This window comes from Rattus rattus, chromosome 4 (genome assembly GCF_011064425.1).
Source record: "Rattus rattus isolate New Zealand chromosome 4, Rrattus_CSIRO_v1, whole genome shotgun sequence".
Classification (NCBI taxonomy): Eukaryota; Metazoa; Chordata; class Mammalia; order Rodentia; family Muridae; genus Rattus; species Rattus rattus.
This window is the reverse complement of record NC_046157.1, coordinates 52,292,024-52,316,946: the sequence shown is the minus strand read 5'-3', so window position 1 is coordinate 52,316,946 and position 24,923 is coordinate 52,292,024. Positions and strand designations below refer to the sequence as shown.

At 49.8% G+C, this 24,923-nt stretch overlaps 3 protein-coding genes across 3 annotated transcripts; 1 reads left to right on the top strand and 2 right to left on the bottom strand.

Moving 5' to 3' along the window:
- Smim11a (small integral membrane protein 11A) lies at positions 1–6,750 on the top strand. Its single transcript, XM_032900407.1, has 3 exons — positions 1–1,306; positions 4,951–5,119; positions 6,568–6,750. Exons 1-2 carry the CDS (start codon positions 1,127–1,129, stop codon positions 5,104–5,106), a joined length of 336 nt encoding a protein of 111 aa, XP_032756298.1. The 5' UTR covers positions 1–1,126; the 3' UTR covers positions 5,107–5,119; positions 6,568–6,750.
- Positions 6,751–13,520: 6,770 nt separating this feature from the next.
- Positions 13,521–16,093, bottom strand: Fam243a (family with sequence similarity 243 member A). Its single transcript, XM_032899377.1, has one exon. The coding sequence runs from the start codon at positions 16,086–16,088 to the stop codon at positions 15,333–15,335; it is 756 nt and encodes a 251-aa protein (XP_032755268.1). The 5' UTR covers positions 16,089–16,093; the 3' UTR covers positions 13,521–15,332.
- A 5,929-nt stretch (positions 16,094–22,022) lies between these two features.
- Smim34a (small integral membrane protein 34A) lies at positions 22,023–22,614 on the bottom strand. Its single transcript, XM_032899668.1, is given in 2 exon segments — positions 22,023–22,192; positions 22,195–22,614. Coding segments are annotated over 2 exon segments (441 nt in total). The 5' UTR covers positions 22,466–22,614.
- Between the last annotated feature and the right edge of the window lie 2,309 nt (positions 22,615–24,923).

Here is a 24,923-nt window from a genome sequence, read left to right as displayed (position 1 = left end):
CTATGGCTACTTGGCAACAACCCTCAGTAAGTCCTTTTGGTGACCAAACATATCCTGAAGCTAGGGGACATGGCTAGATCCAGCATATACTGGTTTTGGGTGCATGCACAGTAAGGCAAACTATGACCTTAAAATGAACATTTGGAGGTGTGGGGGGAAAGATCTCCATTTTCCCTCTTTTGGCTATGCGTAATTGGGATTAAAGTCAAATGCATTGTGGGAAGAGATGTGAACTAAAGCTTACATAACCCATATCAATTAGAACTAAAGGACACTCCACTGCTAGCAGTGAGCTCCCTCCCCCTCCGGAACCCACAAAAGGAAGCCACAGCCTTTGTCCACTCCAGCTCAAGTAGTCTGTTGGCCTCTTGTAGAGTATCTGGCCTGTACTACGTCTGCTTCTGAACAAAAGTCCTTGTCACTTTTCCATCTGTGTACACCTTCAATTTTTTAAAATGCAGTGCCAAGAACCTGGAGACACCCATCTGGAACAGAGACCATTGGTACTAGGTGGGTGGGTTCAGAGCTGGTCACACACTTACCCCTTATTTCCTCCCCACCTTAAAGGGGGTAAAATTCGGACTTGCTGGCTTAGCTCATCTAAGCACGGAAGCACAGACAGCACAGTAGAGTCAGGCTATGGATAACTTCCCATAAAGTCAAGTTTCAGAAATAGTGGGGCCCACCCCGTGTCATAGCTAATGAGACACAGGCCGTGGAGAGCGTCTGTTCTCGGGCTGTCACTGCACTGTCCCCTGCTCTAGGTCTCCTCTGCTTTTTAGAAGAAATTTTATGTATGAGCCAGCCATTTTCTCAGGACAGTTTTTTTGCTGTCATTTATTCTTCCCCTCCAGATAGCTTTTGGTTTTTATTTTAAGCCAGGATGAGCACAGTTAATGTTCAGAAGGTCCTTCGTTCCCAAACTAGCTCACGTTCGAGTCAGGAGAAGGCCGGGTCCATTTCCAAGTGTGGGCGTTAAGTGCGCAGAGGAGTCAGATAGGAACAGGTGACTCAGGACCAGCGCTGGGCAGGGGACTGCAGAGAGCCACAGGGAACAGGGTCATCTGTGCAGAACCCCTGCCCCACCTCTGCGTGCTCTCTGTTCACAGGCCTCTCTCTGTCAAAGATGCGGCTTCCCAGAGTGCTCTCCTCTGGAAGCCCTGCATTGACCTGTTTCTCGGACTCTCTCTCCCCAGATCAGAACTTACAGCTCCTTGGTCCTGGCCTCGAAGCTGCCTCTCATGCTGATGTGTACTGGTTACGTCAATCACAAGTGAACCACAGCTGGCCCGCCATGAACTGGAAGGTGAGAATAGTTTCAAAAAGTAGTTTGGTTTTTGTTTGCTTTGGGTTTTTTTTGTCTTTCCACATATGATGTCTATCACAATAGTGGAACACCTGAGCTCGTGGGGTCTGGAAATTCCAGCCCTGTTGTGGAAGTGTGGGTGGTGGGGGGTGACAGACAGCATTTGGTAGAGAATAGAAGTAGGTAAGCAAAGTGGAAGGACAGATCAGAGTCCCTTAAACCTCTGCGGACATAATTCCAGTGACCTGAGAACCTTCTGGAAGGCTCCACTCTCTGAAAGTTTACTGCACTTCATGGTAGCGCCACCAGGGGGCCAAGCCTTTAAGGCAAGAGCAACAATAGAGATACTGTATCAGTAGAGCGATAGTTTTTAGTGAATTGAGTCTCTTCTCCAACAACACGCACACACACATGACCTCGTGCACTCACACACAGTTGATCTCACCCGCTCCAGCAGTAGTCACTTTCTCCCTATAGGTCTGCCTATTTTGAGAGATAAAAGGAACTTAAAGAATAAGAGGAGATGAGCGAGAAATTTAGGCCAGCTGAAGCCAGTTTCTGAGCCCTTTAGTGCGGTTACCCTCTGCTGGTATCATCCGCCCTCCCTCTGGCATCGCCACCCCACCCCACCAACCCCAACCACCCCTGCCTGGAAACTCTTGCCTCTCCAGTCCCCATAAAGAGAAAATAAATAATGGAACCAGCCAACCCGTGTCCATCAGCTCTATTTCCTTTTCAGTTTGTTCTCTAACTTCCTGTTCAGAGAACACACTCCTGCCCTCGCTGATGCCGTCTGGGGCTTGTATCCCAGAGAACCATGAGCTGTGGCATGGGCTCCATGATATGAGAACCCCAGGCTGTATCCATAGGGACGAGACACTACCCTGTCCAGATCTAAGGCAGTCTCAGCCCCAAGCAGCCTGGGGAACTTGAGGGTGATGTGGCAGCGCTCACGTCCCCCACCGGCTAGATTGTGAGCATGGAGTCGAGCTTGTCCAATAGCGCTCAGGAGCAGCCACGTGACAGGCCGTTATCGGGGTACTTGCCCCTCATGTCCTTTGTACTGATATCATCACGATCCTCCACTGCACCCAAGCTGTGGGATCCGCACTCCTCGGTGACGGAGTGGCTGAAAGGGGACATAGTTACTGTCCTAGTTAAATTAAGCAACTGGAATGTATTTCTTCCTCACCCATGGTTTCATTATATTATTCTATCGCAGAAAGAATATCCTCAGAAATCCTCAGTAGCCATTCCTAATAGTTAAGCAGTGTCTAAGGTATGAAGTCCAGCCGAGTCGTGGCTGACCTGCAGGACTTAATTGTAAACCAGATTCCGGTGGAAGGGCAAAACGTGTTACTAGAAAATTCAGTGATGGGAGAGTCGGCCGTCCACAGTGGGGTGGATCTGACTTCCTCCTCACCCATCAGCCACCTCCCCACAGTTACAGGCCTCATCTGTTCAGTCAGGACTGTCTGTCCCCTTCGTTGGGCCCAGGAAAGGGTCAGTCCACAGAAAGCACAGGGCACGCAGACTTTCCAGGAAATAGCAACTGGCGCTGCATCTGCTCCACATGAGAGGGAATCACTAAAGGCCTAGATATAATTGCAGGGACATAGATGTGTATAAATTGGAATCAGGAGCTGGGGTCTGGCTTCACTCTAACCCTGACCATCTCTCCAGCCCCTTACATTGGCTTTCGTATATGTCTCAGGGCTGCCTACCTGGGACTGGTGCCGCCCACAGTAGGCGAGCCGGGCTACATCAATTAATAATGAAGACAGTCCCCCAAGGATAGGCCCACAGGCCAGTGTGGTCTAAGCTGCTCCTCCTGCCCCGAGCCAGCCCAGCCTGGAATGGTTTGAAATGGGACACAGCATTGGGCACAGAGGTAGCTTTAAAGACTGATGGTCTCTGGCCTCCCAGCTCTCTAACTATACTGAATGGTTGCTGATAACTTCTAAATAATCCTAAAAACTTTCTTGTTTATTCTGTGCTTAAAAAAATGCTGGCTTAGGTGGTTAACACCTGCTGGGAATTTAGTAAAAAGTGTATTGTTCTCACTCCCTTCTCTTCCAGGGCCAGGAACCTCTCTGGCTAGGCTAGTTAACTCTTTGTGAACCAGAGAGGAAGGAGAGGAAAAGAATCAAGATGCTTTATTCATTGCGCAGACAGACACATATACATTCACACACAGACACATATACACTCACACACAGACACATATACATTCACCCACAGACACTCTGGCCAGCCTGATCATCTGTCACAAATAACAAGTATTCATGCATGCTTACATACATACATACATACACCTATACAAGTACATAGAAACAAGTAGACATATACATTTGGATGAATGGATGGATGGATGGATGGTTGGATAGATGGATGAATGGATGGATGGATGGATGGATGGATGGGTGGATGGATGGGTGGGTGGATGGGTGGGTGGATGGATGGGTGGATGGATGGATGGATGGGTGGATGGGTGGATGGATGGATGGATGGATGGATGGATGGGTGGATGGATGGATGGATGGATGGATGGATGGATGGATGGATGGATGGGTGGATGGATGGGTGGGTGGTTGGATGGATGGATGGATGGATGGGCAGATGGATGGGTGGGCGGATGGATGGGTGGGTGGATGGATGGGTGGGTGGATGGATGGATGGATGGATGGTTGGTTGGATGGAGCAGAGCTCCCCAAGCCAAACCATCTAACCAACAACTTTATTTCTTTCCTCTGGTCTTTTTATACCTTCTTAGACAAAAAGTTCTTTAGAAAATTGCCTCATAGATAAAATGTTACACAAAATGGGAGTTACAGAATGATGTTGATATTAAGTTCAAAGCAATGTTTCATTCTAATATGCTGGATATAAGTTCAAAGCAACTGTTTTTTGTTTGTTTGTTTGTTTGTTTGTTTTTGTGGTCTTGCCTTTTCATAGTACATGGCTTCATCCTGGACCTGAATGTTTTTCCTTGAACTCAAATTTGTCCCAAGTCTATTTCTCTTTTTAGTGTGATTATGAAAGCTCATTGTATTTCTTATTACTTACTGTTATGAGGAGTGGGCATGTTCTGTTCTTGATTCTAACTTTGTTACATCTTTCTAGCAAAGCAACTAAGACCATCTCTTAAAATTTTCTTCCTAAAATTTGAATCAAATCAGGAAGTCTATAGAATCATTAATTCATCTAAAACCGCATTAATTCATGGAAGTTTATCCTTGTTAATCTGCATGAATCTGATCAATAGTGTGGACTAGTACCCAGAGATTATTATATCAATTTAATAATGACAGGAAAGGCAGATCAGCTGCAAGAAGAAGCAATCCTGAGATGAAGTCTCTGGAACTTACCATCGAGCTCACCCATCACAGACCATGCAAAAATGGTGGGCCGCCTGCTAGCATTAACCTATCCTGATGGCTCCTGACATGCTCCAATCATAACTCTCCTCTTAGATGATTCTAGATTGTATCAAGTTGTCAGTTAAGCTAACTAGGACACCAGTGTGTTCCAGGAGTCTAGCCTCAGCTTGGAACATTGTAGCTGCTCAGTAACATTTGCAGAAGGAAGGAACCGAGACTCCTCGTCACTGCTAATGCAATCAGCCTGTGTCTTTCTCCCTCAAGGTTCTCGAACATGTGCCTCTGCTGCTGTATATCTTGGCAGCAAAGACCCTGATCCTTTGCCTGGCCTTTGCGGGAGTGAAAATGTACCAGAGGAGAAACTTGGAAAGAAAACTGCAAGCTGAGAAGAAGCGGCAATCAGAGAGGAAAGAGAACTGAAGAGACCTTAGAGGTACTGGGCTTTGCAGACAAAACCTGCCAGAGGGCTGCAGTGCCTGGCCAAGGGTATGGTGGCCTGAGAGCTCCGCATCCTTGCTCTGTCGCAGTGAGAGGACACATGGGCACTGCAGCTAGGGTGCAGAGCCAGAGCCTTGGCCCGGCCCCGCTGCTAACCAATTAGAGGATCAGTCCTCTGCTCCTTGCCTGTCGTGCTTTAGTGGGGAGGGTTCTGGAGCATGTGTGGGGAAGTCAGGACTCAAGGGCCCTGGGAACTCTCCTTAAGGCCTTGCCACAGATATACCTGACTATTTACTTTTCATGTGGGTATCTGTTTCTTCACATTTCAAGCTGAACTCCGAGCCTCTCTTAGTATCGGAATTCAAATAAGGTGAGCAAGGATTCTAGATTCTGGTTCCAGAATCCAGCTGGTTTCTGATCAGAATTTCTATACATGGCTGCTGGATCCCACTGTGTTGCTTGTTAAGACCACAGCTTCCCAGGGTCCAGCCTCAGGTCCACCATTAAGTCTGGGCAGTCAGTCCTTTGAACGTCCAACAGGCGATTCCTATATGGTCTGCTTAGCTCCGGGTCGCCGTGGGAACCGCCTCTGGCGTCATGGCACTGCCCACCTGATGCTCTGAAAGCGGGCGTTCCCTCGGGCTGTTGGGTAAAGCAGGCTCCTTGGTAACAGTGAGACTGGGGCAAGCGTTTCATTAAGCAAGGCATGCCTCAGCCCTCCTGACAGTGCTCCGAGGTGACAACAGGCTGAGAGAACAGATCTGGGAAGTGAAGCACCCTAATCACTCCCCAGCCGTGCCACCTCCGAAGTGTACAATAATGAGACCAGAGAACCACTGCCAAGTGTACAATAATGAGACCAGAGAACCACTGCTGTGTGTCGCTCGCCCAAGCCTGCTGCCACTCCTCAGAGAGTGGAGACGTTCCAGGCAGAACTTACCACCGTGGAACCTTGCCTTTTGAAAATCGTCTTATTGACGGAAAACCAAAAATAACCAGGAAGTGCTTGACCTCAGGGCTGGTCGGAGGCGAGGGGGTGATTAGCAGTTTAAAATGCTGAGGGCAGACAGTTGAGTGGAAGTGGTTAGGTTTATGGTGCAGTCAGAGTCATGCTTCCTGTCAGCTGAGAGGAGGGCGGGAAGATCACGAGTGATCTCGTCGGTGCCTATTAAATCCACGTTTTCATTGAGCCAGGGCCACCATGCGCATGCGCACACCGCCACTTAGACCCGGCCCGGGAGCTGGCCTGTTTCAGGCTAGCAGCCCCTCCAGAGCCTGCGTCAAAGAAAGAAGCCCATGGTGTCCAAACGCACTGATTAGTAGGTCAGACTGAGTGGCCTCCCTGGGGTCTCCAAGAGCTAGCGGCAGTTGGCTCTGACCATGCAAAGCACCATGCTGTTCTACCCAGCCTGCCTCACTGCTGTCCTCTGCCCTCCTTTCTAGATTTTCCTATTTAAATGTCAGCTTGGGTGGACTCCAGCAGCGAAGAGAGAAGAAAGACTTAACAGAGGAGGACACACTTCTGGCCTAGACCTTTAACTTAAATGATTAACAGCGTGAATTTTTATAAGTTTTTAGAAGAACCAGTATTTTGTTTACTGAAATAAAATGCATTATTCTTAAAAAGGCTGTCTGCATTCTTCCCTCTTTCCCTCCCCCCTCCCTCTCCACTCTTTCCCTATCTCTCCTGAACACAGAACACCTTATAAGAGCTTTCTTTTCTCTGCTTCTTTCTGGTTTTGGAGTTACGATAGCAAATCCTGGTGCATGTGCGTGCCCACATCAATGGTGACGCTGCTGTTGGGGACAGTCCCCAGCAATGGGAGCACCAGTAGAAGCCTCGGCCAGCATGTCCCCACTTTCCTCCATGCTTCTGCTTGTGTGGCTTGTTTCCATGGTGACTGTGCATACCATCAGGGAAGCTGTGTGCTTGTCTATGTCAAGAGGGCTGGACCCTGTGCTGGCCTGGGAGGGTTTCTGTGGGGAGGGTGAGAGCCATGGGCTATCACAGTACCTCAGTCTAGAAAGAGTCCATAGCTCTCAGTCTTGTAGAGGCATGATGGCTCACACCTGCAATCCTAGGAGGCTGAGGTAGGAGGACTGCTGATAGTTAGAGGCTAGCCTGTGCTAGTGACTTCTCAACCAGTTTGATGCTTTCCTGAGAGGAAACAATGGTGAGCTCCTCCCCTCAGCACCTAAGAGACCAAGGTGCTTAGAGGCTTAATTCTCTCACCTCATGGTAGAGGATGGAGGCGGGAACCAGCCCTGCTGTGCTGGGAAGTTCTGGGTCCCACTGCAGATGGCCACAGGAGTGTATAGCATGTCTGTCACTCTTGTCCACTCGATAGAACATGAACAGTAGGGAAATTGCTTATATTAAATTTTTACTATGGTTGCTAACCACTCTGTGGGAACCAGGGGAGGATTCACACAGCATCAGAGATCCCAGTACAGAATGGCCCTCCACTCACAGAGGGCAGGTATCACAACAGGTAGAAGGCTGTGTCCTCTGAAACTCCCCACCTGCAAGAAGGGTGCTCCAGCGTTTGCCTGGGTGCTAGCAGCCATTTCCTCTCAATGGGCCCACTCGGACCTGGGGCTATCCTGGAGCATAGATGAGCAGAGTCCAAGGTTTTGGATCCTGTGGGTCTGCCTAGATGGAGCTCATGCCTGACCCTGAACCATAGGCAAGTCTCATGTCTCAGTTAAACCCTCCCGAGCAGCCTCCTGCCGGTGGCCCCACCCCTTCTCACGCCTCTGCTGCTCTGCAGAGTTAGGACACAGTCAGCTCTGAGCATGCCTGACCTCAGACGCAGGGCCCTGGATACCACCAGGCCCATCCACATTCCTTCTGTATTCTAGACAGAGACCCACTGACCTTAACTAGGGAGCCTGACCTGCAGGCGTTTGTGTGAAGCACAGCCTTCTGGGCCATGGGAGTTAGAGCTCACCCCTTGGCTTTGCAGAACGCATAGCTGTCTCCTTGGATCACTCCGAATATGACCCGGGGGGCTAGACTTAACCCAGTGCTTTCCTTAAAACAGGATGGAGTTGTCTTTCTTTACTGTGCGAATGCACCGTTCTGCCACTAGAGGGAGACGATCGATCACCTGCTGGTGCTGTGGTCTTACTGCCTGTGTAAGCGAACCCTGGGGATCCGAGCCGTACTTTACATAGTAGTTTTGGAAGCAGTGGTTAGAAGTTAGTTGGCAGACTGGATGGAGCAGCCCACAGCCAGAGTCAGCAGCTGGGTGCAGTGAGAAAACAACATAGCTATCCCTGGGTATCTGTAAGATGTCACCATGTTCTCCCCATGAGAAGTCCCCAGCGTCCCTCAGGCAGCCCCCTGTTAATCTCACACACACCTTGACCTGCCTTTTTGGCTAAACTGGCAAAGTCTGAGGTGCACCAGAGAAGAGAGGGAAATAGCAAGAGAAACAAGCGGACCAAGCCAGAGCACAGCTGAACCCCACAGGTCAGACTGGAGGTGCTGGCCAGCAGCCTCACGTCATGCACCCATGTGATGACATTTGTCCCTCGTAGTGACCTTAGGAAAAAACCAAAGTAGCCCCACACTCTGACTATGAGGCAGAGGTCCGAGCGATGTGTTTCGGAGACCGCAGAGCCCTGGCTGTGCTGACTCAGCTTCCTTAGAGGGAGTCACAGATGCTCAACGACGGGCTCCCCAGACTTCTATGTGCCCAGCTTCACCAGTCGAGATGCCAGAGCTTTGCTCAGCACCAGGATCGGTGCCGAGCTCCCGGGTACAGAGATAGCTGTTCAGGCACAACTTATTGGGAGCCCACTCTACTGCCAGAAGTATGTCCATGGTCATGGTGGGCTGGGCTTCCTCCTGCCCTGGTGACAGGGACCAGCTTCTTTATCAGAGCTTGCTCATGGCTGCAGGTGTGGAAGGAGTCTGGAGCTGGTCAGGTCCACACGGCTTCAGGGCCCAAGAGAGAGGTGGGAAGTTTGTGGTTTGAACCCTCCACCCCTATCCCCAGGGTCTATCCAGTCTCTGTCTCTTCCTTTAATGAGGCCTTTGCAAACTCTGTGTCCTCTCTAAGCCCCTTTCTTGCCCTTCTGTAACCTGGACATAGAGAGATAATTGCTTAGCGATCTGAGAGGAGGTATTAGTTATTTAGGTTGGAATGAATGCATTTGCCAATGGCCAGCCACCCAGGGGAACTGGAGTGCTTGTCACATCGCAGCTGGTTAAATGGCTGGCATAGCGCCTGAGTTTATCGCTAGGGAGTTTTCCCTAGTAGTCTGTGGTGAAAAGACCTCTGTGCCCCACGGAGCTGGCACCCTGGGCCCTGGCACCTGGCGTTCATCACGTGTACCAGGACAGCCCCCTTGGCACTTCTGACTTCAGTACCTGCCCGTCTGGTGACATCTCCGTGGACTCCTGGCTCAATCTAATGCCACCTGGTGTGTGAGACCAAGAAGAGATGGGCACAGGGCTCCCTGGTAGAAAGTCCTGGATTCTGTTGTAGTGACAACTCTGGGATTTTGGTATAATATTGCTGTATTTTTTTTTTTAAAGAAACAGTACGTTCATTTTAATCCCAGGCGTGGGGATGTGGGGCTGCTTCCAACCCTCTGCAGCACCTGACTGTGATTTGCCTCATGCTCTAACAGAGGCATGGTTTTGCCAGCCGTAGACAGTTTCTGTGATTGTGTGATGTTAGTAGCTGTGGTCAAAGAAGAAAAAAAAGGGAAGAAATTAGGTTCAGGGTTTTCCTAATTCCTCTTTTCCCTCTACCCTTCTTTCTCTCCTATCTAGTGTTAGGAAGGAGGTGAAACAGGGTGAGGGAGGAGATAAAGGGTGGGAACAAGAAGCAGCCACAAAGTAGCAAAGGCCAGATACATCCGGGCCTCAGCTTCCTGCCACTGGTGTGTGTGTGTCTAGGTGCCAGCCACCAACCCAACCTTGCTGTGTTTGTAAAATGATCATAAAGGTCACTGCCCTGGGCATCACAGATGTGTGAACCTAGCCTTGCTGAGTGTGGAAAGAGTCATTGCCGTGTGGGAGAAAAAATACTCACCCATGGGAGAAGTGTAAACCACTTGTGTGATTGTCCAGCAGGGTTGGGCAGAGCCAAGGGGTAAAGGGTCTGTTCCCCTAGAATGTCCCTTCCTTTTCTCATGCTAGGACGAAGTGCCTTAGAGGAAGGAGCGTTTGCTTGGGCTCAGGTACAGCCTGTCATGGTAGGACAGCTCTGGGTTAGCACCAGCAGGGGAGGAAGGACTGGAGGCAGGGCAAGGCAGTGGTGTAACCCTCAAAGTATTCCCCACAGCGACCCCTTAGCTTCCCACAACTTCCCAAAACAGTGCCACAGCTGAGGACCAGGTATCACATCACAGGGTGGGGGTGATTTATATCTAATCCACGCTTATTCATGCTGGTTCTAAGAAAGCGTCATTTCTAGACCACTGCTTCCTCAGACATCTCTGGTCCACAGAAAGACGGTGAGGTATAGCAGCTGGAGACAGAAAGGCCAGAGAGACTAACACCTCCAACACCACAAAGGCTACTCTGGAGGACTCGTCTGCAATGAAGTTGCTCAACCCTGAACCGGTACATGACAATGTCTACCCTTCCTTTCACTTGCTTCTTCCCAGAAAGCCTCCAGCGTCCAGTTGTTCTGCAGCCTGGCTGCCCCAGCCCCACAAGGATGAGCATGTGAACCCCCTAACCGAGTGCAGATGGCCAGGAATGCCAGGGAACAAAGCCTGCTCCTCAGATAACAAAAAGCCAGTGACTGTGGCGACGTTAGTTTAACCGACGATGTCTGCTTTGACCTCACCTCAGGCTTGACATGAGCTTCATTTTGAGCTCTTGGTAAAGGCCGGGCTTATATGGTGGCTTTGGCACACGTGACTCCATTTTAAGGCCTTCATCCTGTTTTCTGATGAGCTACTCTTACCTCAGGCCTCAAGGAAGCAAGGCAGTTTACCCAAGGTCTTGTCACTAACAAGATTCCAGCAGGGGCCACTGGTTTCCAAGCTCGGTGTTCCATGTGACTTTCTACTGGAGTGTCTGTGGCAGAAAGCCTCGTTCCACACCTGTGCTAGTGCCTCACAAGCAAACTGTACATTGTGTGGCCCTTCGAGGGCCCTGGTTACGGTGAACTTTCTTTTGTTTTACTTCTAGGTGAGACTCACTCCCGCTAGCCATGCTGGTCATCTAATACCCAAATGAGATGCCATTATTTTGTTTACCTTACTCACAATGCTTTATAGGGTGCCCTGCCTCCCTTCCGTTTTGTGCTGAAATGCACTTTTGTCGCTCAGTGTGTAGTCGACACTGGCCACTCTGCTGGGTGGCACCCGCCATTGATTTACTTGCAAGACAAGTAAACAAGAGAAGCAAGCATGGCGGTTGTGAGCACAGCCTTGTCTTTAGGAACTGACAACCCCGGGGATTTGGCTCACCTCCAGCTGTCTGTCAAAGGGGGAAACTGATGCTAGCCGCTGCCTGGCAGGGTTACCTTGGACACACGATAAACAAGGCACTGTGAGTGGCACCCCAACTGTGAACTGCGTTTGAGTCTTAGCTCCGTGCACATCAGTAGCTCACACAGGTGCTTTGCACCCCAGATCTCCACATCTGTATGATACAGATTCAGTTCTGGCTGCTGTGAGAACCAGATTTATTAACTCATGCAAACTAATGAGTAACCAGATCATTTAGACATATACATAACCAGGGACCTGAGAGCTGGCAGCCAAGTTCAAGATTCTTTTTTTTTTTTTTTGGTTCTTTTTTTTTTGAGCTGGGGACCAACCCAGGGCCTTGCGCTTCCCTAGGCAAGCGCCTACCACTGAGCTAAATCCCCAACCCCAAATTCAAGATTCTTATCCCAGAGCCCCATAGGAACCACTCTTAGGGAGCACTGCTGTTAGGAGGTGTGGCCTTCTTGGAGTAGGTGTGGCCTTCTTGGAGTAGGTATGGCCTTCTTGGAGTAGGTGTGGCTTTGTTGAAGGAAGTGTGTCTCTAGGGGTGCGCTTCGAGTTTCAGAAGCCCAAGCCAGGCTCAGTGTCACTCTCTCTTCCTGTTACCTGTGGATGCAGATATAGAACTCTCAGCTATTCTCCAGCACCATGTCTGCCTGCACACGGCCATGCTTCCTGCCATGATGACAATGGACTAAACCTCGGAACTGTAAGCCAGTCTCAAGTAAATGCTTTTTTTATGAAGACTCACTGGTCCCAATGCGCTTTCACAGCAACAGAAACCCCAAGACAGTGATCAATATAATCAAAGGGCGAGGCACAATTACGCCCCCAAACTCAGGCGTGTTAGACCCCCGGTGTTCCACACCCAGTGACAGCTGGAGAGACAGGAGATCTAAATACTGACCATGCTAATTGCTCTCAAGGAATTTAGATCTCCAAGCACATGTGGAGTAGAGAAAAGACCACACAAATTGCCAAAGGGAAGAGCTACACTTCAGTGGGCAGAGTAAGGTAACAATCACAGCTTCAGAGCAGTGGATGACCGAAGAGGCATTCCGGTCCTGATTCCCAGAGCCCATGGCTCTTATAAGGAAGAGAGTCTTTGCATATGTGGTCCAGTTAAGGACAGTAGTGTACTGGCTGGTTTTGTGTGTCAACTTGACACAAGCTGGAATTATCACAGAAAAGGAGCCTCCCTTGAGGAAATGCTTCCATGAGACCCAGCTGTAAGGCATTTTTCTCAATTAGTGATCAAGAGGGAAGGACCTAGCCCATTGTGTGTGGTGCCATCCCTGGGCTGGTGGTCCTGGGTTCTATAAGAAAGCAAGCTGAGCAAGCCAAGGGAAGCAAGCCAGTAAGTAACATCCCTCCATGGCCTCTGTATCAGCTCCTGCTCCCTGACCTGCTTGAGTTCCAGTCCTGACTTCCTTTGGTGATGAACAGCAATGTGGAAGTGTAAGCTGAATAAACCCTTTCCTCCCCAACTTGCTTCTTGTTCATGATGTTTGTGCAGGAATAGAAACCCTGACTAAGACAGGTAGGATGCAAAGATGCAAATGGAAATCAGTACAGAGACAGGAGGCTGGACTCAGAGGAGAGGGGTGTGATGAGGCCTGTAGGGCAAGTGGGCTGCGCCACCGGACAGGAGAGCTGGGGAGGGGTTGAGTGAGCTCAGATTCCGGAATCTCGGGGACTTGAGATCAGCAGGAGGCCAGCCACTCTACATCTACTCCTGTGCCTACTCTGGAACATGACACCCCGCTGAGAGGACCATGGCAGTCAGTCACATAGGAGAGGACCTGTCCCTTCCCATGCAGAGAGAGCATCAGTAACAGGTCAAACTGAGTCAGCAGGAAACACCCACCCCTAAGTCCCACCCCACTTCTCAATGTTTATAAAGTCCCTGCCCACATGGAATAGAGCACACAAGTTAATTCACCGAGGATCGTCTGAGACTGGCTGTTTTTACTGAGCTGTAATGCATGGGGAAGAGTTCTCGCTCTAGAAACACTCATGGCTGGACCTTGGACCAGCCTAGCTGGCCAGGCTCCTGCTGCTGGCCCTCTGTCACTTCTGCCATAGCTGACCATTCACAGGAAGAGACCTGGGACCTCGGCTACCCACCCCGTTGCAGGCTGCCCAAACCTCCCCACTTCTCCTCTGAGGCCTTTAACTCTTCTAGCATTCCTGGCTCGAAGCCCGTGGAGCCTGTTCATCAGCTTCTGCTTCATGGACAGCAGATGACACTAGCCAAGGGCAAGAGGGCCATCAGAAACTGGGAGACACTTGTGGCAGTCTTCCCTAGAGTCCGCAGCAGCGTGGCCATGCTGCTGACAGCTTGACTCACGTCCGTGAAAATGACGTCTGGCTCCCGATAGCCAGAACAGCAAAGAATAAAGTTCTGCTTCCGGCCACCAAGTTCGCAGCCCTTTGTTACAGCAGCCACCAGAGGCTCATACAGCACAGCGTAAGAGTTGGATCTGCAAGAGGTGAAGTTTGTAGGTCCAAGCGATTGGTGGTGTGGGGTGCGACACCCTTTAGATAAGGCGTGTGTTGCATCCCCTTTGCTCCAACTTGGAAAGACCACTGAACCTGCAGCTTACCACTGAAGAGCATTAAAGCCACAGATGCCTCTGTCCATCCCTCTGTTCATCCCACAGCCTCTTTCTGAATAACACCGGAAGGTTCTGGAAAGGAGGAAGACAAGATTGAACTAGGAAGCATTCCGCGTTGGCAGTGGCCTGGCTTTACAACTTCGTCCACAGTTAAATCCGTTGGGAACTGGTGGACATCTTCGTAAGCTAGTCCTTCCATAGACTTGTCCTTAGAGCTATTTTTCTTTTTTGCAGGTTCAGCAAACCTGAAGACCAAGTGGAGTTCTCATGGCCTTTCTGCTCCCGCCTGGTGGCTGCCCACATTTTCCGTGTAGGTCATTATTTGATGCACCCCAGTGTAACTGCTTCTGTTGTAGAGTCATTGCTTGGACATGCATAAGGAAGCAGGAACTTTGTGGTGGATTTCAAAGGAGTCAGGCTTCTCCTGTAACAGACGTGCAAGCACAGATCTTCCGGCCCACAGCAGGCACCCTGGGCTTGAGCAGGAGATTGTACCAACTGCAAGTGGCTCAGCAGGCCCGAGATAAACACCATGGCAACCTTGGACCCTCGGGATGGGACTCCTGCAGGTTGGATATGTGGGTTCCATAGCCCCCCTTTACCTAAGACCCCTTAAGCCTTTGATGTCTTCATGGCTTCCTTTTGTGGCTTACCCATTGGCCTTGGACATACGGCCACTACCTCAGAGAGGCATAGCACCGGCTCGACAGCTGTGTGCTTACGTCTCTTGCTCATGGCATGATGGATCCTTGTGGAATAGTCTAAAGTTCATCGGCTCAGTATTAAATTCAGAGTGTTTATTGTTTTTCTTAGACCTAGGTTTTGATCACATGTCCCTTAATCCTGCTCGCCAGAACCCTCCCCTGGCTAGAGTCTTTCCAATCCTCCCCTAAGCATGGTCCTCGAGGTAGCCATCACAAGATGAGAGTTGAGACTCCATCCATACGAACAAACTTTAATGGAGCCTCTATCAACCCCAGGACTTTGCGAATAACCCTTAGGAACCTCCCAGTTGAGGCAAGAATCCCTCGAGGTCACTCCTAGAGTGTTTTTGGTGATGGCGAATCAAACTTGGACTCCACGGTTAGCAGCAAAGACCATTCAGCTCAGCACTTTGTGGATGAGATGCCCTTAAGAGAACTTCCCGAGATAATAGTTCTCCCACCTCCGAACCTTGTTGGTTAGAGCCTTCCACTTGGTCAGGTTAACCTTCTCAATCCCTTTGCTAATTAAGTCACTGAAGAGTATATATTGGTAAGTGTAGATGTTGTCAACAGACTTCAGGCAAAACTCTTTCCGGTTGTTTATGATAAACCATTTCACGAAAGACCAGGCTGAGTCTAAGGGGTTCAGATAATTATAGGGGAGAGGCAGAGAGATTAGTTCGTGGCCGTAGGACTTGGCCACTCCTGGGGAGCACACGATGCTCGTTAAATTAATGCTTCTTGGAACGTAGGCCTGGCCCTCCTCCCCTTTGCTCGTCTTTAACTTCGCCTCATCTCGCTGCCTTCTCCCTTTGACCACAATGGCGCACTTGCCATAGGCCCTCTTCGCAATGTCGCAGAACTCAAAAAATAGGCTGTCTTCCTGCTTGATGTGCAGGTCGTCCTTCAGGAACATGCGGTATTTCCAAGGCACCCACCCTTGACTGCTCCCAGCATGTAGAATACACCAGGATGGCGTTTGCATGTAACCGTTATCACTAAAGTCTTCCCCGGTGACCAGAGTTTCTGGGATCTCAGTTTCCCCGAAATACACGGTCTTGTATCCATTACGCTGGAGCGACCTCAGAGCGTTGAGATACTGAAGACACTGCCTCCTCTTGGTACTGTCAAACTGACTTTTGATGATGATGTTCTTCAGAAGACAGTTGGTGAAGTGGGCCATGGGGCTTCTTCCTGAGTGGTTCACATTTTCCCATCTGGGGAGTTCTAGAAGGGGGAGGAGGATGACCTCACAGAGGGCTGTGCCATAGCTACACGTCAGACGCAGAACGCCGCAAGGCATGGAAAAGGCCACCTCACGTCACTCCTGGGATAGATATTTTCAGGGCGGTCAGGTTTCTGGTTCCTTTTCATTTGGATTATGGAGATGGATATTCTATCCATCCATTTACCTCAAAGGTATTTACCGTGTGCCTTCTGTGGCTCAGACATTGTGCGGTGTGGCGGAGGATACTCAGGACGTGTTCGGGAGGGCCTACGGTGTGAGTGTGTTTGTCTGCGCACTGGTGTGAACTGTGCCACCTGCCTGTCTACTTTTACGTCAATGGTGGTTTCCCCGGGCGGCTGAAGGGAGATCTGAGTGGCGGAGAGTAAAGGAGGTAGGCTGCATGCCTGCCCCTCCTAGGGACTGCCATTGTTGAGCTGACACAGCACATTACCTGAGGTACATTTGCTTTGCTACCATTTTTTGAGGCAACATCTTGCTCTGTAACCCTGAGTGGCCCAGCGTTTGGTCCAGGCTGGGCTTTTACTCTTAGCAATTCCCCTGCCTAAGCCGTTTAAGTTATGGGATTACAGACAGGCACCATACTGAGTAGCACTTCAGTTTTCTACTTGGAGAAAATGCCAGTCTGTTTCACTTTCTCTCCACCTTTTTACTTGAATTTCCTTTGTATTTTTTTCCTTTAACCAAAGCTAAAAGTGGTTCGTGAATGTGCCTAAGTGGATCTTCCCAATGACAGTGCAGACAAGACGACTGTCTGGCCCTTCGCTCCTCTGTTGGATGAATGGGAATCTCCTCCCTCTACCCTGATCTCCCAGGGTTTTCTTGGGACTCAGGCAAACCCAGGCTATCACCATAGCCAAGTTCACATGGAGTGTGAGGTTACCAGACGTTCTCTTCTAGAGGCCACGGGCAGCAGCTTCCAGTTTGTGTCCTGTGGCCATTTTCTCTGGAGACATTTCTTCAGCAGTCTAAAACAGTTTTCAGATCAAATTTGATGTGGACACCAACTCTGGCCAGGGTGCTTGGAAGCGTTGGCGGTCCCATAGTCCCCAGAGCAGCTCCCTCCACCAGTTTCCTAGCTCAGTACACGGTGCTGTCAACCCTCATATTAGTGTGCACATCTACATCTACAGAGGACAGAAAGGGTCAAACCGCACACGGCTGAAACACCGCCCTCAGAAAGGCTCGTGGTCTTTGCTGCTACTTAATATGAACAAGTTTTCATCTTTGCCAATTCAGTGGTCACGTTAGCATTTCATTGTTTGTGAAACCGATAAACGAGAATCGGACTGATAGAAGGCACAACTTGCTTTGCGTTTGGGGATCTGTTAGAGCAGGAACGGGGCGGTGAGGTGGAGGGGAACCAGCTGAGGGAGGACTCCCGGAATCCCAGAGCTTGGCTGAGCTTCACTCAGAGCTCAGAGCACTTAGAGCCCAGTCATACAAAACACTGAAGAACCCAAACACCAGGAAGCCTCCAGGCTGCTGTCACTGTAAACAGACGTGAACTGGGGCCAGCATGTCCGTGCACAGACCCAAGGTTCGGAAGCCGCCACGTTTACGGACTTGAATAGAGACTCACGGACTCTATCACTGGGGCTCAGGGCAGTGAGGTCGTCCTCAGACGTTGCTCAGGTCCAAGCCTTTGCGGCCCAGGCACTGGGGTCTTTGCTTGACTGAGATGCTCTGAGCCAGCCCCAGCTCATCCGGGCCCCACAGACACAGCTCCTACAAGGCACCTTCACGGGACAGTTATGACCCAGCAACCTTACAGGTTCCCTAACCCACAGGCTGGAGGACACCTCTGCCCTCACCTGGCTCCCTCGGTGGGTTTATCCTGTCTCTAGAGGGTCTGCCTTTCTCCTCTGCTAGTCAGGGCAAGAAGGGAGAGAGAAGCCCCAGGGACAAAACCAACTTATAACTCAGCAGATAACCCTGCCCCCACCCCTGTGTGTGTGTGTGTGTGTGTGTGTGTGTGTGTGTGTCTGTGTGTGTCTGTGTGTGTCTGTGTCTGTGTATATGTCATGTATGTATGTGAGTGTCTGTCTGTGTCATTGTGTGTATGTGTGTCTGTGTGTGTGTGTCTATGTCTTTGTGTGTGCCTATGTGTGTATGTGTATGTCTGTGTGTCTGTGTGTGTGTGTGCCTGTGTGTATCTATGTGTATGTCTGAGTGTCTGTGTGTCTGTTTGCCTGTTTACCGGACCTCTCCAGTCTCCCCAAATGTGCTCCTGGGGTGATATTTCCAATGAGAAGTGACTTTGCCTCCTAAGATCACTGTGAAGGCCCAGCTGCTAGTGACTGAGAGAAAAAATGCTTTGAGCGCTGATGTCAGTACTGGGAGTGGCTCTGGCCCTTTACCTACCACCTGTCAATCAATCCCTGTGCCCCATGTTATTGAAACAAACATCATCACCCCATTTACAAAGCACACACAGGGGAGAGGTCAAGGGCCCTCCCTGTTTTCTTCTCAACCAAGAAAGGCTCCATGCTTGTTTTTCTACAGACTGCATTCTTTATAAAGAAATCCTTTACCTTGGGCAGTGGTGGCTCAGGACTTTAATCCCAGCACTTGGGAGGCAGGTGAGTTTGAGGACAGCCTGGTCTACAGAGTGAGGTCCAGGACAGCCAGGGTAGTTATACAGAGAAACCCTGTCTCAGAGAGACGGAGAGGGAGGGGGGGGGGGGGGGGGGGAGGGAGGGAGGGAAGGAGGGAGGGAGAGGGAGGAGGAGGAGGGAGGAGGAGGGAGAGGAGGAGGGAGATAGGAAAGGGAGGGGGAAGGGAGAGGAGAAACCATTTAAGGAAAACAACTAGTTTTAAAGGCATAATTTCCAGATCTGAGGACAGATGACCAGGACTAAGGACCAGTTTCCCATCTCAGGACCTTCCCCAGACATGACACAGGATGAGAGAGCAGGATCTAACGTTCAAGGGCAGGCCTAGAACACAGTCCTCTGAAAAAGTCTAAACTCAGGGATTGCTCAGGTCAGAATGGCCTGTATGCAGGGCTGAGTGGGATTGCCTTGATTGATAATTGACAAGGACAGGTCCACTGTGGGCGTCACCATGTGGGTGTCACCATCCCTAAATGATTACCAATGCAGATTTCATGGCCCTTGCTCCTTGTCCAGTCAACCCCGTTTTTGGCTATGGTGTTCAGCTCCCCTAGAAGTATCCCTGCTAACTCCTGCTCTGGGCTCAGGCCACCGCACATTCCGCCATGGCGCTGCTGGGACCGAGGTGTGTCTGTGCTGTGGTTTTACATGAAGTGCCCTCACAGACACACATTTTGTATGCTTCTGTCCCTGGATGGTGGCACATTTTGGATATGGTATAAAATTAGGTATTTTGCTCACAGATATGCAGAAGTAACCACAATGGCCTTACCCTACAGGTACCTAAAAACCTTGGGGTTCTTTTCTGGACTTCTGGGGACTTAGGCTCTGAGGGGCCAGACTTTGTTCTCCCCTCTGGGGGACGATCAGCTTTCACCACTTGACAGAGAAATCTTGTCTGGCTCTAGTGAGAGGGATCTCTGGGGCCTCTGTTTTATGTGTGGTTCCACTAATTGAACTTTCTAGTGTACTCCATGTGACGTGTAAGTCAGGGTGGTAGGACAAAGGACCTGCCCGGCCTTGGAGAGAAGCCTTGATGCCTGTATATTGATGAGGAGACCCTGACAGGTCCATCCCTGAACAGACATTGGTGGCCATGTGTGTGGAAGGCAGGCAATGATAAGGTTTTACGGCCCAGGAGGGATACGCTGTGGGTCCGGCATCCTCCTGACAAATGACAATTGCAGAGTTCATATTCTCCAGAGAACTCTAGGGTTTGTGTACACATGGAACGGCAGGCTGAACAACCGACATGGCCGACTGCTGTTGCTGTGTTAAATCCTCAGGCATCTACTTACAGTGTGAGTGCAGACAGGGGGTGGTATGTCTCATTTCCTGACCTGCCCTATGGTATATCACTCAATTCTCTCAATTCTGTTGTAATTGGTTAGGGGACATCTCATGCATACTTCCCTGACAGAGTCTGTAGTCGATAGAATAGTCTCTGTGCGCCCCACACAGATGTCACCCCTGCCAGGCTTGGGAGAGTCTTACTGATTGGGGTGTCCATATGCTGTGGACTCCCCAGAACCAAGAGAGGCTGTGGCCTCATGTGATCCACCCTGCTCCTCATTCTGTAGGTATTAAGTGCTGAGTCCCTGTGAAGCCTTACATCACACCCCAACTTCTGGCCAGGATTACCTGCCTCCCCACCTCTCCTATGAGATCGTGTGTGTGTGTGTGTGTGTGTGTGTGTGTGTGTGTGTGCACACGTGTGAGTGTGTATATGTTCAGATGAGTGTATGTGTGTGTGCGTGTGTGTGTGTGTGCACATGTGTGTGTGTTTGTGTGCGCGAGTGTGAGTGTGTATGTGTTCAGGTGAGTGACTGTATGTGTGCGTGCGTGTGTGTATATGTGTGTATGTGTACATATACCACAGATATATTCATGTATACATATATATGTATGCATATAAAGACACACATAGCTATGCAGATGTAAATACAATTATGTGTGTACTTGTGTGTGTGCATGTGTGTGTGCATGTGTGTGTGCATGTGTGTGTGTGCGTGTGTGTGTGTACACAGGGAAGTAGAGAGAGTCTATGGGAGAGGACACAGGTCTAAAGGGAGAGGGACAAGAGAGGGTCACACCATATGACGTGAAGGCAGAGGGGGACACTCTTTGGGAAAAGGGAGGGGCCAGCAAGAGAAGAGCAGGGGCCAAGGGAGCATTCCCAAAAACATAGTATAATGACGTACGGAAATACAGTAGTCAAGCCTGAGGTCTAACTGAATCTCAGTTTTAAAGGCAAAAGGTTGACTTGCTGAATTCTGAGAAGCACCAGGTCCTAAAATTATCAACACCGCCACGGCCGCCTCACGAGCAGCGTTAGCCGTTCCCCTCAGCCTTCAGCCTGCAGCACACCTCTATTTCTAGGTGTCCCTTCCATTTCAAAGTACACGCACAGGCACAGTCTCACCAGAGCGTGTCCACACGGTATGACTGGCTGGCAGCACTCCTCTCGTGCGACCTAGAAGCCTGTCTATGTTCAGAGAGGTGCAGTAATAAGTTCCCAGGCATCAGAACAGGGCTGAACATGCCCAGACCAGAGTCTGGAACACCTGAATCCAAAATGAATGCTTTTTTCAGTGCACCAGACTCTTCCAGAAAAAAGAAAGAAGAATTCTTAGCTTCTGCTATGAATGACTTTGGTCCTAAATTCAATGGACAAAGTCACTTCTGGGGACAGTCAATCCCAACTCCCACATATTCCAGGTGACTGACAGACACTCAAGAATATATGCAGTCCCTAGAAGTCAGATGTTACCCTGAGCATCTAACCCCAAGCTCAGCCTTCATCCCCTGACAAGAAGCCACCCCTTTGTCCCAGGAGTATCCAGAACCCCTCTAAGAACCCTGGTCCCTCCAACCTTCAGCTTCTACTGTCTCCTCTTACCACACCAGAAACACCTGGTGACAGCAGCTGGTGACTGTTGACACCCTGTCACCTGAACACGAGAACTGGTGACTGTTGATATCCTGTCACCTGAACACGAGAACTGGTGACTGTTGATATCCTGTCACCTGAAGACAAGAACTGGTGACTGTTGACACCCTGTCACCTGAAGACAAGAACTGGTGACTGTTGACACCCTGTCACCTGAAGACAAGCTACTTGTGGTTTGTTCACACTCCTTGGTCACCCTGCCCTGATCCAGGACTGAGTTCCCTTCTCTAGATCACAGGCAGTCCTCAAACTGTGCCACCTGCAAACCTTCTGAGGCCTCCCAGTTCCCGCGTGGCGGCCTTGACTTCAGTGGAGCCTGCTGTCTTCACACTTTGGTTCCAGGCCGAGCTGCTGAGGCTGAAGGACAGCTGCGTTGCTGCTGATCAGTGACGGACACTGGGCCACCCTGCTCTGAAACCCTTTCCTTTTGAGTTCAGAAGGTAAGTCTGAGCAGTAAATGTCCTCCAAGGACCTCTCCTGAGAATGTTACTGGCCAGCCGGAAGATGAAGATGAGTCCATAGATGCCAATGATGGTGAGGATGTACCACGCAGCGCCGGTTGGATCCGGCAGCCTCAGGGTCCTGGTGGAATTGGTGCTGTTCTTCCCCTCCACCGGGTCACGCAGGAGGGAGCTGGACTGGGTCTGGTTGAAGGCTTCTTGGGGTGTCCACTTGGTTGCTAGGAAACAGAAAGGCCCAGATGAGACAAAGTGTCCTGGGCTAAGAGTGTAGGCCCATAACCAAACCATGGAGAAGTGAGTGCCCAGGACGGTTATGGAAGCTTTCTGTGTCTGGTGGGCAAGAACCCTCCAACACACATGCCACCCTCTCCTCAAAAAGTTTAAAACACCGAGTTTTTGAGTAGTTGATATAACGTCATCAAATATAACCACATTTAAAATTGTCTGAACGTGTTTATGTGCCGGAAAACCAAAGTGTAGGAGACCAGAGAGACAGCTGAGTGGGTAAGAATGCATGTTCTCCTCACAGAGGATGTGATCAGTGCCCAGCGCCCCTGTCAGGTGACTCATAGCCACCCGTAACTCCAGCTCCCAGGTCCCAGGCCCCCCCGCTGGTCTTCACGGCACCTTCACACTTACGCACAAAGAGCCGTGCATAAACACATAATTAAAAGCTTTTTAAATTATTATTTATTAATTTTAATCAAAATACAGGGCTGGAGAGATGGCTCAGTGGTTAAGAGCACCGACTGCTCTTCCAGAGGTCCTGAGTTCAATTCCCAGCAACCACATGGTGGCTCGCAACCATCTGTAATGCGATCTGACGCCCTCTTCTGGTGTCTGAGGACAGCGACAGTATACGCACATATATATAAAAAAAATAAACCTTTAAAAGAAATCAAAATACAAATGGTGAACTGTAGCAACACCGCCATTTATACAGCTGGGTTTCTTACCAACCTTCTGTCCTACAAGGAAAAAAACTAAATCTCAGAGGAAGAATGCACGATCAGATCACAGGAGAAAGGCTTCACGGTAAAGGAGGATGTCTGCATGAGGCGGTGTGGGTTCAAACCAAGTCGACATTCTCTCATCTACTGGTTTGCCAACTTACACAGTTTCAGAGCTCCCCGTCTGTCCTACCAATATGGAGGTGGTCTTAGCAGGCTCTGCTGACATTCACAATGACCTAACCTTTGATCCCCTCACTTGTCCTGAGCAACTTGTCCTCCAGGCTCCCCAGCACAGTGTATTTGGGCCCCCGGATTTGTGGGTTCCACATCCACAGCTTCAACCAGTCCTAGAAAGGAAGTGTTTGCCAAGAAAGCAATCCCGTCCTGCACCTAGGGACCCCCCTCCTCCCGTTATTCCCTAAACAGTACAACGTGACAACCACATAGATACGCGGCATTTACAGTAGGTTTCACCGGGAGTGATGTAAAGACTATTGAAACCCACGGGAGAGTGTGCACAGGGGTGTGCACAGAGCACTTTCAAATTGTATACTATTTCACATAAACAACTTTAGCTAACACCATAGAGTGTGAAAACCCAAGGGTGCAATGACCTGCCTGTAGCTTATGAGTGCATATACTTAACCAGCTTCCCCTCCCTATAGCGAGGACCCGAGGTAAATGAATCTATAAGAGCAAGGGCCATTTGGTCTCAGAGTCTCAGAGGTCTCACCCCATGGTCGCTTGCCCCCCAGGCCCGATTCTGTGTCTGTGGCAGAGCAGCAAACCATGGAGGAAGTATGTGCTGGAGAAAGGGTGGCCAGGAAATGTAAGTGGCTGCTGGATTCCCAGAGTCCCCTCCAAGGTCACTCTTCCAATAACCAAACGTCCACCTACTAGGTCTCACCGGCTCCCAGCAGCGCTGATAACCACGTATCAAGCACGGCAGTATGATATAACTGTGGGAGAATCCACAGGAAAAGGGCACCATGGGTCGCCCCTAGAGTAGGGACCTGGCGGGCAGGGGCTGGGCTCTCTGCAGTATGCCCACTTGTGCATTTGGTGTTAATTTTAAAAAGGAACGAGTACAGGTTGTCTTTTCCGATCTCCTTGGAGAGATGGCCCTGGGTAAAGACATTGTGTGCCTTGTCTGGTGAGGAGATTAAGATCTCAGCAGTTGTTTAAACTCAAAACTGTTCTGTGCTGACCTCAGCCTGCAGGGTCCAGCACGCGGGCTCGTCTGCAGCTCACTGGACATCTGCCAGCGGCTCTCTCACTAAAGCAAGAAGACACCGGAGTCTCATGTTTAAAGTCAGAGTTCCTTGACAGAATGAGTGAATAACCTTTACTCACTTTGGATAAAGGACCATTTAAATGTGAATGTCCAAGTCACCCGTGTCAAAGCTCGGGACCAATGAGATTAGAATCGCATATCTTCAGCTCTCAGAGGCATTTCTACACCCTACACCAGTGCGGGTGGAATGGTTCGAGACACTGGAGGGACACGAGGGGGGAATCTCACAATTACTATTACTATTTAAAGAGCAAATCAACCCCATAAGAATACAGTAAAATTTCAATTAGTGTGAGAGAGTTTATTTAAACTTACAATGGGTGCATAAACTCACAGAGCTTTCTAGAAATTGTTAGAATGCTATTATATATTCAAGCACCGAATAAAATGTACCCAACTAAAGGCTACATATGTTCAATTGCTTTAAAACCAGCCCCATCTCAATAGGAAAGAAGCTAACTGTATCACTGATGACAAAACTGTGCTTTGTTGATCAAAT

Coding starts and splice junctions, on each gene's coding strand:
- Smim11a (XM_032900407.1), top strand. CDS start 1,127: ATGCGGCTTCCCAGAGTGCTCTCCTCTGGAAGCCCTGCATTGACCTGT. Junction 1,307..4,950: donor GGCCCGCCATGAACTGGAAG/GTGAGAATAGTT, acceptor TTCTCCCTCAAG/GTTCTCGAACATGTGCCTCT.
- Fam243a (XM_032899377.1), bottom strand. CDS start 16,088: ATGGCCCACTTCACCAACTGTCTTCTGAAGAACATCATCATCAAAAGT.